This window comes from Thunnus maccoyii, chromosome 19, assembly GCF_910596095.1.
Source record: "Thunnus maccoyii chromosome 19, fThuMac1.1, whole genome shotgun sequence".
NCBI lineage: Eukaryota > Metazoa > Chordata > Actinopteri > Scombriformes > Scombridae > Thunnus > Thunnus maccoyii.
The window spans coordinates 6,170,975-6,187,448 of NC_056551.1; the positions used below are offsets into that span (position 1 = coordinate 6,170,975).

General features: G+C 37.1%; 1 protein-coding gene across 3 annotated transcripts in view; it reads left to right on the top strand.

Annotated features, from left to right (window-relative positions):
- The window catches only part of si:ch211-196i2.1 (collagen alpha-1(I) chain), a 121,700-nt gene that overhangs the window by 81,836 nt on the left and 23,390 nt on the right, over nt 1–16,474 (top strand). For all 3 annotated transcript variants that reach the window (XM_042395117.1, XM_042395118.1, XM_042395119.1), the window contains 24 exons: nt 86–130; nt 232–285; nt 863–907; nt 1,004–1,057; nt 1,176–1,220; nt 2,155–2,208; nt 2,766–2,810; nt 2,886–2,939; nt 3,507–3,614; nt 4,133–4,186; nt 5,389–5,442; nt 5,762–5,806; nt 6,024–6,077; nt 7,192–7,236; nt 8,480–8,533; nt 9,012–9,065; nt 9,243–9,296; nt 10,873–10,926; nt 11,064–11,117; nt 12,610–12,654; nt 13,395–13,439; nt 15,856–15,963; nt 16,119–16,172; nt 16,294–16,347. In XM_042395117.1, the coding sequence (XP_042251051.1) occupies nt 86–130; nt 232–285; nt 863–907; nt 1,004–1,057; nt 1,176–1,220; nt 2,155–2,208; nt 2,766–2,810; nt 2,886–2,939; nt 3,507–3,614; nt 4,133–4,186; nt 5,389–5,442; nt 5,762–5,806; nt 6,024–6,077; nt 7,192–7,236; nt 8,480–8,533; nt 9,012–9,065; nt 9,243–9,296; nt 10,873–10,926; nt 11,064–11,117; nt 12,610–12,654; nt 13,395–13,439; nt 15,856–15,963; nt 16,119–16,172; nt 16,294–16,347 (1,332 nt within the window). The remainder of the gene's footprint in view (nt 1–85; nt 131–231; nt 286–862; nt 908–1,003; nt 1,058–1,175; nt 1,221–2,154; nt 2,209–2,765; nt 2,811–2,885; nt 2,940–3,506; nt 3,615–4,132; nt 4,187–5,388; nt 5,443–5,761; nt 5,807–6,023; nt 6,078–7,191; nt 7,237–8,479; nt 8,534–9,011; nt 9,066–9,242; nt 9,297–10,872; nt 10,927–11,063; nt 11,118–12,609; nt 12,655–13,394; nt 13,440–15,855; nt 15,964–16,118; nt 16,173–16,293; nt 16,348–16,474) is intronic.

Below are 16,474 nucleotides of genomic sequence, written 5' to 3' on the forward strand. Positions count from 1 at the left end.
GATTATACAGTTTTATTCATTGTGAGAGATTCTGAAGTGATGGACAAAGTATCATTCATGCTGTTATGTACATATTTGTTACCAGGGGGAGAACGGACTGGATGGCCCCCCAGGTCTGCTAGGGCTGACGGTAAGCAGACAAACAGATTAGATGGCAGAATATTTGCATGTTTGAGCCAATTATGAATATACTGTATTTATAATATTTTTTTGTTTGTTTGTGTGTCATAGGGTGCACCAGGTGCTACAGGACAAGTTGGCGCTCAAGGAGTTAATGGCTCCAGGGTAAGATCGCAAAAGTGTTTATGTAACTCATTTCATCTGGAAGTAATAAATGGTTTCCCACATAGGACTGTGATTAGGGAGTACTTTAACTGTCATTAATTTTTCAATTGAGAGATTTTTCATTACACTGTAACCGTTAAAAATTGTGAAAAGTGTCCATCACAAATTCCCAGAGCCCAAGGCGACATCCTCAAATAGCTTGTTTTGTCGAACCAATGGTTGATATTTTGTTTATGGTCATATAAAACAGAGAAAAACAGCAAATTCTCATATTTGAGAAGCTTGAAACAAAGAATGTTCAATAGTATTTCTATTTGATTAATGACTTGAACTATTAAAGAATAATTAAAACTGTTGTTGACTCATATTCGGTTGATCAAAACATATTTGTTGTTGGTGGTGTTTCAACTCCAGCTATGATTTTAAAAATAAGACTTTCAACATTAAAATAAAGTAAATGTTATCTTATTGATTTGAAATTTCATGTCTGGAAAGTTTCATAGATCTGAAACTGAGCATTCAAACTGAGTGTGCAGGTGACTTCCTTTGTGTATGAATGGTTTATTTTCTCTTCCAGGGGGACATGGGACCTGCTGGCAGTGTTGGCCCCAAAGGCCCACAGGTTTACATTTTGTTTGGTTATATTTATGCAGCAGTTGTTTGAAATGTTTAGAGACTGTGTTTTACATACATTTTTCCTTCTTTTTCTTTTGACTAGGGGCCTCCAGGTTTAGAAGGACAGATGGGACCTCCAGGACTCAGAGGACAACAAGTGAGTAGAGTTCAAGGCAGGACTGTCCATAGAGAGTTCTGATTGATGGGGTGCTGTTTCATTCAGTTTGCATCATGTATAGTGCAGTAGGTTAACGTCAATTTGTGCATTTCAACAGGGACATTCAGGACTGAGCGGTGCTGCTGGGCCTAAAGGAGATCCTGTAAGTTTGTTCTCGTCATGTTAATCATGTTCTTTTGTTTTAAAAACCAAACCTCAAAAAAGTGCACAGGAGATGGATGAACTACACAAAGTATAAGTCATACAATCATTCCCCTGATAATGATGCTGTGACAAATACATTTTACTTAATCAATTAATCATTATTTTATGATGAAGAATTTCATGCTAAATAATTGGCCAAAAATGTGCACATTTTTTAAAAGGGCAGCCACAGTCCACCCTTGGTATACAGCACCTGTTACTCTTAACCATAAGTTCATATAAGTCAGCTCAACTATACAGTTTTGCATTTAAAACATGTATTTAATATGTGCATTATAGTTTATATTTCATACTACTTACTACTTATCTTTCACCAGTGTCAGTATCAGTTTACTATTTTATCTACACTTATTGTTGAGGTTTATAAAAAAGACCTGGCTGGTCATTTCAGACAGCTGTAACTTAAGAGATAAATCTGAACCTCTCTGTTGCTCAGGTCCCATCTCACCCTTTAAAGCCAAGAACCTCTGGTTTGAAGTGTCCTGGTTTATCATTTTAAGCCAGTTTATTTCAGTTGTGAATCAAAGAGATGGTATAAAAACTGGTAGTGTATATTTATTGTGTATTATTTATGTTAAAGATGCTGCAAGGTTATCTAGATTCAAGAAGAATCACTTTTACGTCTAAAACCTGACAATCGTCCCAATGTTGTAAATTAAATTGGTTCACATGGAGACATGACGGGGGGTTGACATTTCCTTCTGCTTCTGAAGTCTGAGAACCACTGATTAAAGGCAAGTTGTATCAATTGTTAATTCTACAGATAAGGGTCGATATGTTCATCATCTGAAGTCTGACCTTCTAAAAACAAAATATACAGTATCTTATCATTGTTTTCCCTTCTGTGTTGTTTCTTTTTCTTTTCATATCAGGGGCCTGTGGGGCCCATGGGTGTCCGGGGGGATCCTGGCTTTGACGGGCCAATGGTAAATTGCACTTGAACATATTCTCCAGGGTATTACATCATTACATTGCAGTTACACACATGCAGGTACACACTATGTATGAGCTGACTGGATGTATGGAAAAGCGTTAAAAGCAGAACATGATGTTGGATTCAGTTTCAGGGATTTTTTAACAGGTCCTGTAACTTTTGTCACCACAGCAGCTGTATCTCACAGTTCACAATGAAAAGCTGTAAAATATATTTTCACATTGACCTATACAGGCATGCTGCTGAGAGACAGCGTGCTGCTGCCTTACAGTGCCATCTACTGGTGATAGTGACTCTGTGAGACACTGAATTCACTGTTCCTTATTTACAATTCATTATCTGCTGCTGGGCTTCACTGAAGCGTAACTGTTTGCAACAGATGTATTCATTGACAAACATCATCTGTCTCAATAATATGAAGTTATTTTTTGTAACTTGTAGTTACAACAAAGAACAAGTTGATGCCCTGCAAAATAATTTCCATCTTTATTATCATTGTTACAGTGGCAGTTTTAAACAATACATTGTACTTTTTGGCTTTATTTACAGGGTCCACCAGGAAGCCAGGGTCCTATGGGTTTTTCTGGAGTAACGGTGGGTGCTGATGATAGATATTGCAAAAATTAAAAGCCACAGTAAACATTCCTTTGACCATTTTCTTCTTTACAGGGTAACAGGGGGCCAGATGGGGACAAGGGAGATCCAGGACCTAAAGGCGACAAAGTAGGAACCTACGATTTCCTGTTTAATAACACTGATCAAAGAGATTAATGCAATGTTATAGAGCTACTTATAGGAATAGTTTAACATTTTGGGAAGTACGATTATCTGCTTTCTTGTTTAGAGTTAGATGACAAGATTGATACCACTCTCATGTCCATCCGTTAAATATGAGGCTACAACCAGCAGCCAGTTAGCATAGCTTAGCACAAAGACTGGAAACAGGGGGAAACAGTTAGCCTGGCTCTGTCCAAAGGTAACAAAATCTGCCTGCAGTACAAGCAGCTGTAAAGCTCATTAATTAACACAATATATCTTGTTTGTTTTAATCTGTACAAAAACCAAAGTGTAAAAATACATGTCAGAGTTTACAAGGGTTATGTGCAACTATTTCTTGGTCGGATGCAGTTATTTCCTGGAGTCTCACAACCTCACAGTGACAACAAAACTCCAACAAAGTCAATAAGCATATTTCCCAGAATATCAACCCTCCTTTAACATCTCATGGATCATTCTGAAAGGTCTCTGTGCCTTTTCTTAGTGAGATAAGTCTCTCTTTTTTTATCTCAGGGTGTTCAGGGGGCAGCAGGTATTACAGGTCCTCAGGGAGAGAGGGGCCCCACCGGCTTCCCAGGTTTCCCAGGGACCAACGGCCAGCCTGGCCCCAAAGGCACTGAGGTACAGAGTACAGCACTGCTATTAACCATATTCTGTCTTTATAACACTAATCAGAATCTACATTAGTAGCTGTATACAATGGATGTGTTTTGACAAAAGCACTTCCTTGCACTTTCCTTGCAAGCTAGTTAGCAGACATGGAGTGTTTGTTGTGTTAAACTACTATTTCAAAGGTCAAGAATAAAGTCAGTGGGTGTTTTGTTTCAGCAGGAAAGTCAAGCTTAAAATTATAAATTAAAGAAATTAGAAAACAAGTTCAAAAAAATACACCATTGGTTTAAGAAAATGTGATTTTTTTTAAAGAAAAAATTCTTGAAAGATGCATTGTCCTATTAAAGATTATTATAACAAGTTGATTTACACAAGCAAAACACAAAATAAACTTCTCAACCCTTTACAACATTACATTACTTCTTTATGTTGACATTTTCCTGCAGCATGATATTGTATAACCTGAGGCAGCCTGGGGGAGGTGAAAAGCGAGATAAGCTTGACTGATTTTATATTTCTTCATTCAGGGCACAAATGGAGAAACTGGCCCTCAGGGAAAACAGGGCAGCAGCGGGTTAAAGGTCAGTGATGATTTGTGCGTCTGAAAACCAAGAAATGTCAGATGACTTCATATGTTGATCCAAACGTCACACTTCACTGTGTAACATTAGAGCTTTCAATGGCCTCCTGCATGAAAATTTAACAGTCAAATTTTGTGAAGTGATTGCACAGCTTTGACTGCAATAACATGAATTTAAAGCAGCTATAATCCATATTTTTATAATAACAATGGATTAAATTACTGTGTTTAATGTGAAAGGGGTCCCTCATACTGACGTACCCACAGAGAATTATCAACCAACTCTGCAGTTCCCCTCTACAGAGCTTTATAGCATCTTTCAGCACACAACCCCAAATGAATGCTAATGTCATTTTAATGTGTCTGCTAGATGTGTAAATAGCCAGCTGTTTAACAGCTCTCCATATCACTTAAAAGGTGATAACATGTCAGTGTGGTGTTTACAGCGTGTTTCCTCTGCCCAGAAATGGTGAAAAAAATCAGTTGTTTTAGGTTTAACATGCTGTTAACGGTATCTACACTGGTCAGTAATCCAGAGGAATATTTAAATAATAAAAAACAGAAGATGAATAAAGCCTTTTCCTGTAGCATGCAAGTAAAAGTGAATACGTCACTGTGAAGTACAAGTTTTAATTGGAATCACTCGTCTCAGCTGGCGTCACTCTCAGCCTTCTGTTTGCAAGTGTTTACTTATTTGTTAAAAAGGCAATGACAGGATGAATTATATTTTGTCTGTATATCTGTCAGACACAAAGTAAACTCTTGATTAAAACATTTAAAAACCCAACTATTAATCCACTATTTACAGTTTCACTAATGACTCCTGGGATTTGTCTAAACTGTTTTTAGCAATATGTGGATGATGTGTCGACATTCTTTCAATTGTGTGATCATTTCTGAGAGATTCCAGATCACCTGCCATCTTTTAGTCTAAACTGAAATTAATATGGGTATTACATCAAGTGTCACCTTTTTTGACTTCTGTAAAGATGTATATGATGAAGTTTAGTAATCAGCATCAACTCTGTGACACAAGGGCAATTATACCTGTATCATGTGTCATTTCTACTTTCTAATTTCTGCATAATTTCACTAATTTTAAGAACAAGAAAGCAATACAGAAATGAACACAGTAAACACGAATGAAGATGGTTTCATTGTGGACATTTATATTCAGTCACTAATATCTGAACTTCCTTGAAGGGGAACAGGGGACCAGATGGACGCAACGGCAAACCAGGACCCAGAGGGAACAAGGTACAACACTACTGCTTGTAATTTATTTTTGAGTTCGTGGTACTGCCGGCAAAAATCATGAGCTCAAAAAAAGGAAACAAATCTATGAGGGTACTGTGGCTGTCCTTGAAATAAAAAAGAGGAAAAAAACATTCATAAATTTGCCAAATTAGAGCTAACATACAGAAACAAGCTGTTTTTGGTAATTATCTGCACAGATGGACCATTTAATTTCCCTGACAAATTGTCTGGCTTCTGTTACCTGCTGTGTAAGTTGCTTTGTATTCCAAAATTAGTTTTTTTGGTGTTGATCTCTTCCTCTCTCTTTACTTTTCTCCAGGGTCGGACTGGACAGAGGGGCCACGCCGGCCAACCGGGTCCATCGGTATGGCTCCGGTCAAATATTCAAAATGCGGTTTCTTAAAAAAACTGTATGAGGTCATAATCTTAACATATATATCCCTAATATTGGATTTTATTTCCATTTTTTAAAATCCGAATTAAGCTTTTTTTGTAGGCACAGTCAGTGGATTTGATGGCTTACACTTCTATAGGATGAACAGTTTGCGTGTGTGTGTGTGTGTTTGGTTGATTCCTCCCAGGGTTTGCCGGGGCCACCTGGATCAGAGGGAGCAGAAGGAAAGCCTGGTACACAGGTTCCCATTCTCTATCATATTTCAATCTCATGACCTGTAAATGCTGTGTGTATCTGTGTGTCTTCTACTATTCTGTTATATTTAAAAAAAAATAATTACATAAACTGATTTCACACATATTTTATGACCCATCTTGGTTTAGTCCCAATCTTGTATTTTAGAGGGTAGGGGGCTAAATCTTTATATGAATATAGAGGGAAGAGACACTGCACCGTACATCATCACATCACTTGACTTCTTTAAAGAAAAACAATGCTTCTCTGAATACAAGATGATGTGGCTGTTGGGTATAAATTTTAAGGGGTGATATACTAGAACACTGCTAAGATGGAAATGCCCTAAAAATGTCAAAACTGACTCCCTAGTTGAGTGGAGGTTTCTCTTGTGTAGTAATTGTTGGTGTAGACAGCAGGAGGCAGTCTTTGTACAGTAACACTGTAGTGAGCTGTTGTACATTTTCAGCTCTACAGTAACATGATGTTTATCTCTATTTCCTTTATTCATCACCATGTATAATCCAATATTTACACAGTGTGAATTGCTGAACTTTTAAATCTACATAGTCAATGTTACCATGTTTCTGTTTTTAGTGTGAAACCTTATTTTTGTTGAACTGGGGTAGTGCTGAAAAAACAGATGATTCATCAGTTTATCCGTGGTTGTAATTTTGATAGTGATATCGATCATTTAAGCCATTTGTCAAGGAAAAATGAACATTTTGAGATTCCAGCTTTGTGTGAAATTTGCTGCTTTTCTATATTTTCTATAGTATTGGAGTACGTAACTTTGGAGTACATATTGATGTATGAACCTATATTTGGCAATTTTGTGACATTTTATTGACTAAATGATTACTAATTCAATCAGAAAAATAATCCACAGATTAATCGATAATGAATGTAATCATTTATTTTATTTTGTAACAAATTTTAAAGACTTAAAGACATCGATTAAGAAACTGAATTCAAGATTAAATGGTTTGATATGATAGAAATTCATGTGTTTAGTTCATGCATTAATTGTTGAAAGTGATGATATTTACTATTTGCACTCTGAATGACCTCTGCTGCTGGGAAAAATTACATTGTTGGCATTTTCCCTGTCTCTGTTTCAGGGTCCGTTGGGCGCAGCTGGCAGTGCGGGCAGTAAAGGACCGAAGGTAAGACTGTTAGCCTCAGAATGACCTCATTATTCAGTTTATGGCATCATCCCTCCAGATCACCTTTTTTGGCTCTATGCCAAAACCTGCAGGGTTCAACTGAATAAAAACACGTTACACTTTTTACAAGACAGCCCAGGATTAAATGATGGAGGAGTTTATAGGTTTATGAGCAGGCAAAGACAACAAACACTGCCAAAAAAATAAAAAAAAAACATCAGGACAGATCAGAATCTGCTACCAGCCAGTTAAAGATATCAGGTGTGTAGACTTTTAGGAGTGGCTGGGACTGATCAGAATTCATGTAAGTGCCTGTGTGTATGTATCACAAATGCTTACACATACTATATGTCGTATAGACACACTATGTGGCCAAAAGTATGTGGACACCTTAACATTGCACCTGTAGTACCAGTCAAAAGTTTGGTTACACCTTCCCGTTCACTTGAATGAGAAAGTGTGTCCAAACTTTTGACCAGTACTGTATATTATGATTCCAAAATCATAGGCGTTCATCTACTACTATATCAGCGTTTTTGGAATTCGCTCAACTTTCAGCCACAAGAGCATTAGTAAGATTAGGCACTTATGTTGGGTGTCCCCTTAATGGAACCAAGAGCCCAAACCATGAAAAACAGCCCCAGATATACAGTAATGCCTTGCCCACAGACTAATATTTGTGTGTGTGTGTGTGTGTGTGTGTGTGTGTGTGTGTGTGTGTGTGTGTGTGTGTGTGTGTGTGTGTGTTAAAACTCTTAATCTCATGAGAAAAATGGATTTACTATTTTAAAAACTCCAGATGTACTTCTGCTGAGTTTTGTAATTCCAAAATTTACAGTGATCATTAATTGCATTGCAATTACATTATTAATTGCTTAAGTTATTACAGACAAATGTAGCCCATCGAGTCTTAAATTAAACTCTTAATCACCAATATATTATCCATAATGACTTTTAGGGAGTAGCCTCATAAAATCCCATCAAATGAAATGGCCAAAACACAATTAAATGGCAGATTAAGCAACTATTAGTAAAATACTGAATGAACTAATTTAAACCAACAATTTAACAGCTCAGTGCATGTCTGTTAATTGCAAGAAATAAATGACAGTTTATTTCACATTTGCACTTTTATATTTTTGGTCAGCTTTGCAATTCTCCATGTTTTCTCTCATCCCACTCTTTCCCCTTTCACTTACTTGATATTTTATATATTATATGCTGTCCTCTGCTACTTTTCCAGGGTTTTCAAGGAATTGCTGGTGACAGAGGAGCAGATGGCCCACCAGGGTCTCTGGTATGTTTCATTGTAATTATGTTGCTGTATAGTTTGGAAGACAAAGGAACTTTACTATGAACTGTAACTATGAAACTGGGTGTTTCAGAGTCAAGGCAGGTAGGACGTTTGATGGAGACAAAAACTTGGCTGTTGTGTCAAGACTTTTGAGATGCTGTTCATTTTTATTTTCTACACGTTTAGCATACATACAGCGTACAATCTGTAAATACAGCTATAGATTTAGGCTGGATAAGATAGCAGTTTCCCCCTGCTTGAGTGTTTGTGCTATGCTAAACTAAAAACACTGTGATATTGATCTTTGTCTCTAACTCCTGCTCAGACAACAAACAAGCAGATTAATTTAAATGTATCACATGCTTGATCAGCAACATCCTTATTTTCACCGCCAATGTTGCATTAAGGTTCATGGTGTTTGGACAGTGGTATTGATTGGTACTTTGGCCCTTTGGTGATAGAGTTTTTTTTTATCCGACAGGGGCCACCAGGGAAGACAGGACCTCCAGGCTCACCAGGACTCCAAGGAGACAAGGTGACTCTGCAGGCAGAGAGCAATCATGACCTCCTTCACATCAACACACAAATATTTGTTGTATAAGCGTATATGGTCATTGTATGTTATGTAGATCTTAGTGGACCTTGCCATTTGATTAGCCCTTTGAAGGAGCAAGTGTTCATTGTTTGTGTGTGTGTGTGTGTTTTTTTTCAGGGTTTTACAGGGAAGCCAGGCATGGAGGGACCTCAGGGCCCAGTAGGCCTGTATGTAAGTGATTCTTCAGCAGGGCAGATGCAAGGAATGCACCTGTACTACCGTTTCACAGCATATACAAATGCATACACTACATGAACAGTATATCATTACACATTTAAGTTTTTTTTTTAGTTTTTTTTTTAAAAATTTGTTTAATCCTTGACAAAATTATCAATGTGTAGAACACTGATGTGTGCAGCTAAACAGAAAATCAGAGAGACATTGATTTGACATATTAAATTAAACTTTTATGCAAGTAATTAATAAATACTGTTAAATTCAGTTTTTTTCAGTAACTTTAATGTGCAGTGAGATGATCATTATTGCCCTCAAGCAGTAGGACACAGTGACTCTATTATGTGACTATGTTAATTACGTTAATCAGTTCATAGCATAAATCATTATTATGTTAATGTGAGTTGAAGTAATTCAGTTTTTAAGCTTCAAGTTTTTTATTGAGATACAGGTGCAACAGGATGGCTACAGTAACTAAACTGCATGGTCTTTTGGTAGTTTTGTTTGTTTCGTTAGAAAGTACTGTGGAATGAAACTGTCATATATGATGCATATATATATAAACAAGAGGGTTTTTTTCAGAAGAAATCAGACCGAATAAGATGTAATAATGATTCAGTGGTTGTGACTGTATGGATTTAAGGCTCATAGTTTTCATTGTAATACAGCAAGGTTTTCTACAAGGAGCAGATTGGTTTCAGTTGATGTTCCTCATGAATTTTATGTCACCATGCACCATTTGGTGTTTTTCCCACTTCAAAAGGACATTATCCATTGGACTTTACAATGAGATAATTCACAGCTCAGAAAATTCCTCTAGAAAGTGCAGAGGAATAAATGTAGATGAGCTGATGCACCACAGTCCTTCTACTTAATAAAAAAGTTATTACAAGTTATTAGTATTTACCCTACAATGGTATTTTAAAAAAATAATTTCAATCAGACTGACTGTTCACTTTATTGCCCAGACTAAATTAAAATACCACTCGATCTCAGTGCTAAATTTGAAGCTATTAGCAGGCTTTTAGCTTAACTAGCATAAAGACTTGAAGCAGGAGGAAGCTATCCTAGCTCTGTCCAAAGGAAAAGAAAATCTCATAAATTTACATGTTCTATCTTGTTTGTTTAATTCATAGAAAACCAAAGTGTAAAATTGACAATTTGTGGTTTACAGAGTGTTATGTGCTGGAACTAGCTAGGGTTAGCTGTTTCCACCTGTTTCTTGTCTTTATGCCAAGCTAAGCTAACCGCCTGCTGGTCCTAGCTTCATAAAGTACAAACAAAAGTCTTCTTATTGAACTCCCTGCAAGAAAGCAAGAAACTGTATTTTTTAATACTCAAAACTCCAATTAATGTAAGTATTGAAAAGCCTACCCATAGTCTGTATGGTCTATAAACTGTCACATATATGGACACTAAAAAATGTTGCTTTCTTTTTCAGAATACTGCACAAGCTAATAATGGGCCATCCCTGCAATTTTCTGGCTACGGCTGTGTTGTGCTGGATGAACCTGACCTGACATTAAATGATGATTAATTACATTCTTCTGTCTGTTGTTGCTATTACCATCAGGGTATCCAGGGGACTGTGGGCATGCGTGGTCCTCCGGGTTTCACAGGAGAAAGGGTAAGGTCATCTTTCTCTCACGTATCTCTAACAACTTTTGTTAAAGTACAGACTTTTTAGATTTACTGTTGAAATCTCTCACATCACATTAGCTGACAAACAATCACAAGTAATCTCTTCTTTCTCTTCTGCGCCAGGGTGAGCCAGGTTTAAGAGGCTTATCCGGGCCAGTTGGCAAGCCAGGACCTGCAGTAAGTGTAGTTTATTTTGTTTTTTTATTTCTTATCTATCAACCTCTGAGAAGTGCTAAGAGTATAGGAGGTGCACTGAGTATTGTACAGAGGATTTGATTAAGAGCAGCTATGATGGGGTCACACCAAGGAGGGATTGATAGATAAACCAGTGAAGTGTGCAGCTGGTGTGCAGGGACTGCCAGTTTATGGAGGCAAACAGGTCACAGTGATTGAATTTGTAGGGGGCACTGGTGGCAAATATTATGGCAAAGTGAGATGGCACGTCTAGCTGATAGAGGGCAAATAACTTCTAGCCTGTCCCCTAATATCCAGACTGCGCTCTAGGTCAAATCCTCAATGAAACAGTTCACTGTACAGTCTTTGAAGCAGAAATATTGCTGTTGACATCAGGATCTTTATTGAGGTCAGCATAGTTTACAGGAATTTAAATGAAACCATAGAACAAACTGCAAAGACACACCATATACAGAGACAGTGTGCAAAAAAGGGAAATACCATGGAAACAAGGACAAAATACAATGGCAAGAGGTTACATAAAAGTTAACTTTGCCACTAAATTTGCAAGTTTCATCTAAAGTAGACACATTGACATGTGACTGGCCTGCAAATCACATAATCAATGCTTACTGGATTACTTTGCAGTTGCAGATTTTGGCTTATGAGGTGAGAAGGCTTTTGAATGCAGGAGAAGTAAGGGAGTCTGATGCAGACTATTGCTTCTCTAACACAGTTATAAAAGTCCATAAACGTACACCTGTATACACCTGAGTGTGAGCAGGCAGGTACACACATACAAACCTCTTTGCAAGCTTATAGAGAGATAGAAAAACAGATAGAAAAAGCAGAAACTTTAATGAAGCTATACACCTTTCTGTTGTTATTTCTATGATTATAATAATTATTCAATAATTATTTCTAAAATAATTTACCTTGTCAGGACTGATGGCTTTTCTTCTGTTTCTGTGCCCTATAAATCAATTCTCCTTTTTTCCGGTTGGTTAGACTTGGGAATAAGACAGTCCCTCTTGCATGGAAAGAGTTAGTGTCAGTCATGTAAGTGGGTTTTCTGAAGTTCACTTCTTTTCCACAGTCCCTGCAGTGTCACTGGACACACTCTGTGCTCTCTCACATGGTTGCCCACTGCTGTGGTGAAATCTATCAATCTGTCATAGAGTGAAGTCATACTGTGCTAAGACGGTAGATTCATCAGCTACTGGCATGAACACTAAATACAATGGTAAACTGAATGCTTTTGTGTCCACATCACTGAATTAACTGAAAGCCACACTCATCATGGTAGACAATGATCTTGTCATCAAAAGGGACAAATGGACAAGCTGAGCAAGGTTCTACACTTTGCTGCAAAAGTTTAAAAAATACATATAATTTCCATACTCTATTCTCAAAACAGTCCTCACATGAGACAGAAGTGTGAGTTGTGGGTGCAATTAGCATGTTCTGACTTGCCTTGTCTGTTTTTCTTTTTCAGGGTCTGCCAGGTCCTCCCGGAGAGAAGGGACCCCGGGGACCTCAGGTGAGAGAAACTGAAACCCTAAATCAGAGAGAACAAATTATTTAGCTTCCCCCACATATTGTTGATGGACCTAAACTGTAATGCCGGTGTTTGTTTTAATGATACAATTGTGATTATTACACAGTATCAATTATTGTCCATAAGGATATTCAGTTTGTAAAAATAGCAGAAACATAATGTATATCATACACACATTTACAAGCTATCATTCACAGCTAATATTCATATCTTCTTTTCTTTCTAATAATGCTCAGAGAAAAGACATTGGAACAAAAACATTGGGGCTGCAACTAACCATGATTTTTATTATTATTCCTTGATTAGTCATTTAATCATTTTTTCCTGTAAAATGTCAGAAATGAGTATAAAATGTTGCAGCTCTAAAAGACATGCCAAGCCCATATTACAAATTTTAAGCTATCCATTGTGGAAAAGGAGAAAATGAACACCAATGTAATGCACATGAAGAAAACAACAGGAAAACAATATGCCAGCTTTGAACTTTTTAAACTAGCTTCAGCATTAGTGTCACACTCACTGAAGCTTCTTATTGGACGATCTAAGGGGTTTTGGAGAAATCCGATCAGACACAATTAAAAGCTGTACATCAGATTCAGCTACAAAAACACTATATTAAATTCTGAGATCCAGTCTGAAAGGACTAATGAATTCACTGGGAAACTTTCTCCCATTTTTTCCTAATCAAGTCACTAAAGTGGAGGTTTTGTTGTTTCTCACAGGGTCGACCTGGAGATGAAGGACCCAAAGGGATACAGGGGACACCAGTAAGTTACTGTTCTCCTAGTGAAGGTCATAGGACTTCATTTTCATAGTGGCACATTGTGTATTCCAGGGTTTTTTGTTTGCCAAATAGCATTTTAATTGGACGTACACAGTTTTCTTCTCATCTTTTTATTTTGGTTTTGTAACAGGCCTCTTTCACAGCAGACATTTTGAAATGTCATAGTAGGAAAAGCACAGGTGTTACTAAACATTAAAGGGGACCTATTATTCTTTTTCTTATTATCAGTCATATATATATATATATATATATATATATATATATATATATATATATATATAGATATATATAATGTTACAATGTTGGATGTTCATATTAAACGTGCCAAAGTGTCAAATAATGAGGTAAACTTATGTAGAAGTAATGTGAGCAAAAAGCACCGGCTTCAGACTGCTCTGAACGTTTCCAACATTTTTTCTACTTTCAGGTCAACTCATGACAGATTTCTTTATATGGTCATCTGCTCCATGCACAGTGTGCAAGTTCACTACTCCACTCCGCTAACATTATGGCATTTTTTCATTGTTTTAGGGGTAGTCACGCTGAGCCATGACTCAAGTCGAGCTGGCACGCTGTGAGTGTTTTTCCATTACACAGCAGAGTAAAGTAAAAAAAGTAGTTTAAGTGTTGGAAGTGTGCTGGTGCTGGTTGTCTGCAGCTCTTCATCAAACATCATCATCACTGTGGCTATTTCTGCTTGTACTATTCCTTCCTGCATTATTTCTAACTGATCCGCTGAACAAAGACTTCCAAATATCTCCAAATCTCGTCGTGTCGACCATTTTTTAGCACTACTAAAAAGGTTCTACTAATTTGGTGAGGAACATGTTTAATTTCCTGTAAATTCTTCACAATAGAAGTCTCACGTTATTTAGTATTTTAAAAGCTCTTAATATGAAGCAGTAAAGCAGGAAATGGTGGGTTTGCATCGGCAGTAACTTAACACAGATCTGATATGACTGGCACTCAACAGGCTTCCGGAAAGCTGGCCAATCAGAACAGAGTGGGCTCATCGGGAGGGGGGCCTTCAAGAGAAAGGAGCTAAGACTGCCTGTTAGAGACAGAGGCTGAATTGAGGGGCTGCATAAAGGGCCAGTGTAAGATAAATAAATATTTGAACTGTGAATCATGCAAAGCTACTCTAGTGGAGTCCCAGAATAAAAATATAGAGCTGGAAATGAGCATAATAGGTCTCCTTTAATGATTGCTCTGTTCTATTCAAGTATCTCAATAATGATAGTGATCCAGAAGGCACAATAACAGGACCCTGAAACTGAATCAGCTAAATGGAATTCAGTCTTCATTGATTTTCTTATTTACATATGTGCTTTTCCTCCTGCAAAATGTCAAAATACAGTACCAGTCTTGTTTGGACACACCTTCCCATTCCCTTGAATGAGAAAGTGTGTCCAAACTTTCGACTGGTGCTGTATCTTCCATGAAAAAGGTCCATTTGACTATTTGATGTGTCTGTAATTATCCAGCAGAAAAGTATTTGTACGGGTACTGCCTGCCTGCCCAGAGGGAAGAAGTCTGTCACAAGCTGCTGTTGTATTCTGAACAACAACAACAACAAATAAATAAATAAATTCAAGCTTCTGTATATTGCCTCATCAACAAGTCAGACTTAACACATTTATGAAGCTCCTTTTGATCAGTACACATGCCTCGCACACAGTGAGAGACAGAGAATTGAACCGAATCACTTAAAGAAAACATAAATATTAGTGCAATATTGTTTCAGTATAATGGATAAGATAAATACAACACACACATATTGCTTACATTAAGAGAGAAATCATTTCATCATGTCATTGCCTTATCCGAGTATAGTTGAATGAAATGAGAAGATTTCATTGATTTATCACTGTACTGTAAATAATGACCACATGTAGAATATAATATAATAACATATATAACAATAATAACACCTGTTGATAACATATAATTCACACTCATTGAACCAATCATCACAAAATTAAGAAAATGTCACCACCATTCCCTGATTGTACTGATGTGCATTATGATTCATAAAAAACAGAATCAATAGTTGTTGTACAGCCTCTTAACAGTTTGTGTGTATGTTTGAATATATTTACATGTCCGCTTACATGCATAAATAGTCCAGCTGTCAATTGCCTCTTAAAATTAGAATTGACTAAAAATGAGTCACTATTGACTGAATTTTATTGATAAAAAACACACTTTGAAGCAACAACAGACACAAACAGGAAAGATCGCAGATTAAATCAGTGGATTTTGACTTTATAGTCAAGAGAATAAATTATTTCCAACTCGCTGATTTTGATATTCATTTATTTTGACTTGTGACTGAAATTTGAACATTGATCTCAATCCTAACAGCCTTAATCTCTATACTTATGTTCTCTGATTTTCAGGGTGCTCCAGGTCTACCGGGCAGTGATGGGGCCATTGGGAAACCTGGACCCAGGGGAAGTAATGGGCCCCTAGGACCTCAGGGGCCACAGGGGCCAGCAGGAATCCCAGTGAGTGGGTACTTACCATCGACTGCTGTTTTTCCTCATATGTCACTTCTCATAGTCTGGAAAGATGAAAATCCATCTATATTGCTATTTAAATACCAGACACACAAAAACAGAATTACAAGTTATTTAATGGCATGTGTGTTGGATCTCCACAGGGCCTACAGGGTGACGATGGTTTAATAGGATCAACAGGGGAAAAAGGAAACAAGGTAAACTACAGTACAAACAAGTAATATAAGTTATATACAGTAAGTTGCAATAAAATATGAGAGTTTTGTTCATGTAAACTTGATGTATGTTCAATTACTGAACTTTAACTGTAACGTCCAGGGTTTACCTGGCTCACCTGGTGATGCTGGCCCCAATGGACAAGATGGACAACAGGTTGGTTTAGTTGAATAGTGAAGTAAAGAAACCTATTTTTTCATATATCTAAATAATAGTTAACTATTTATAAAATTAAATTACAAGTGCAGCAGATAAAACGCTTCAAATTGAAACCGCACAAAAC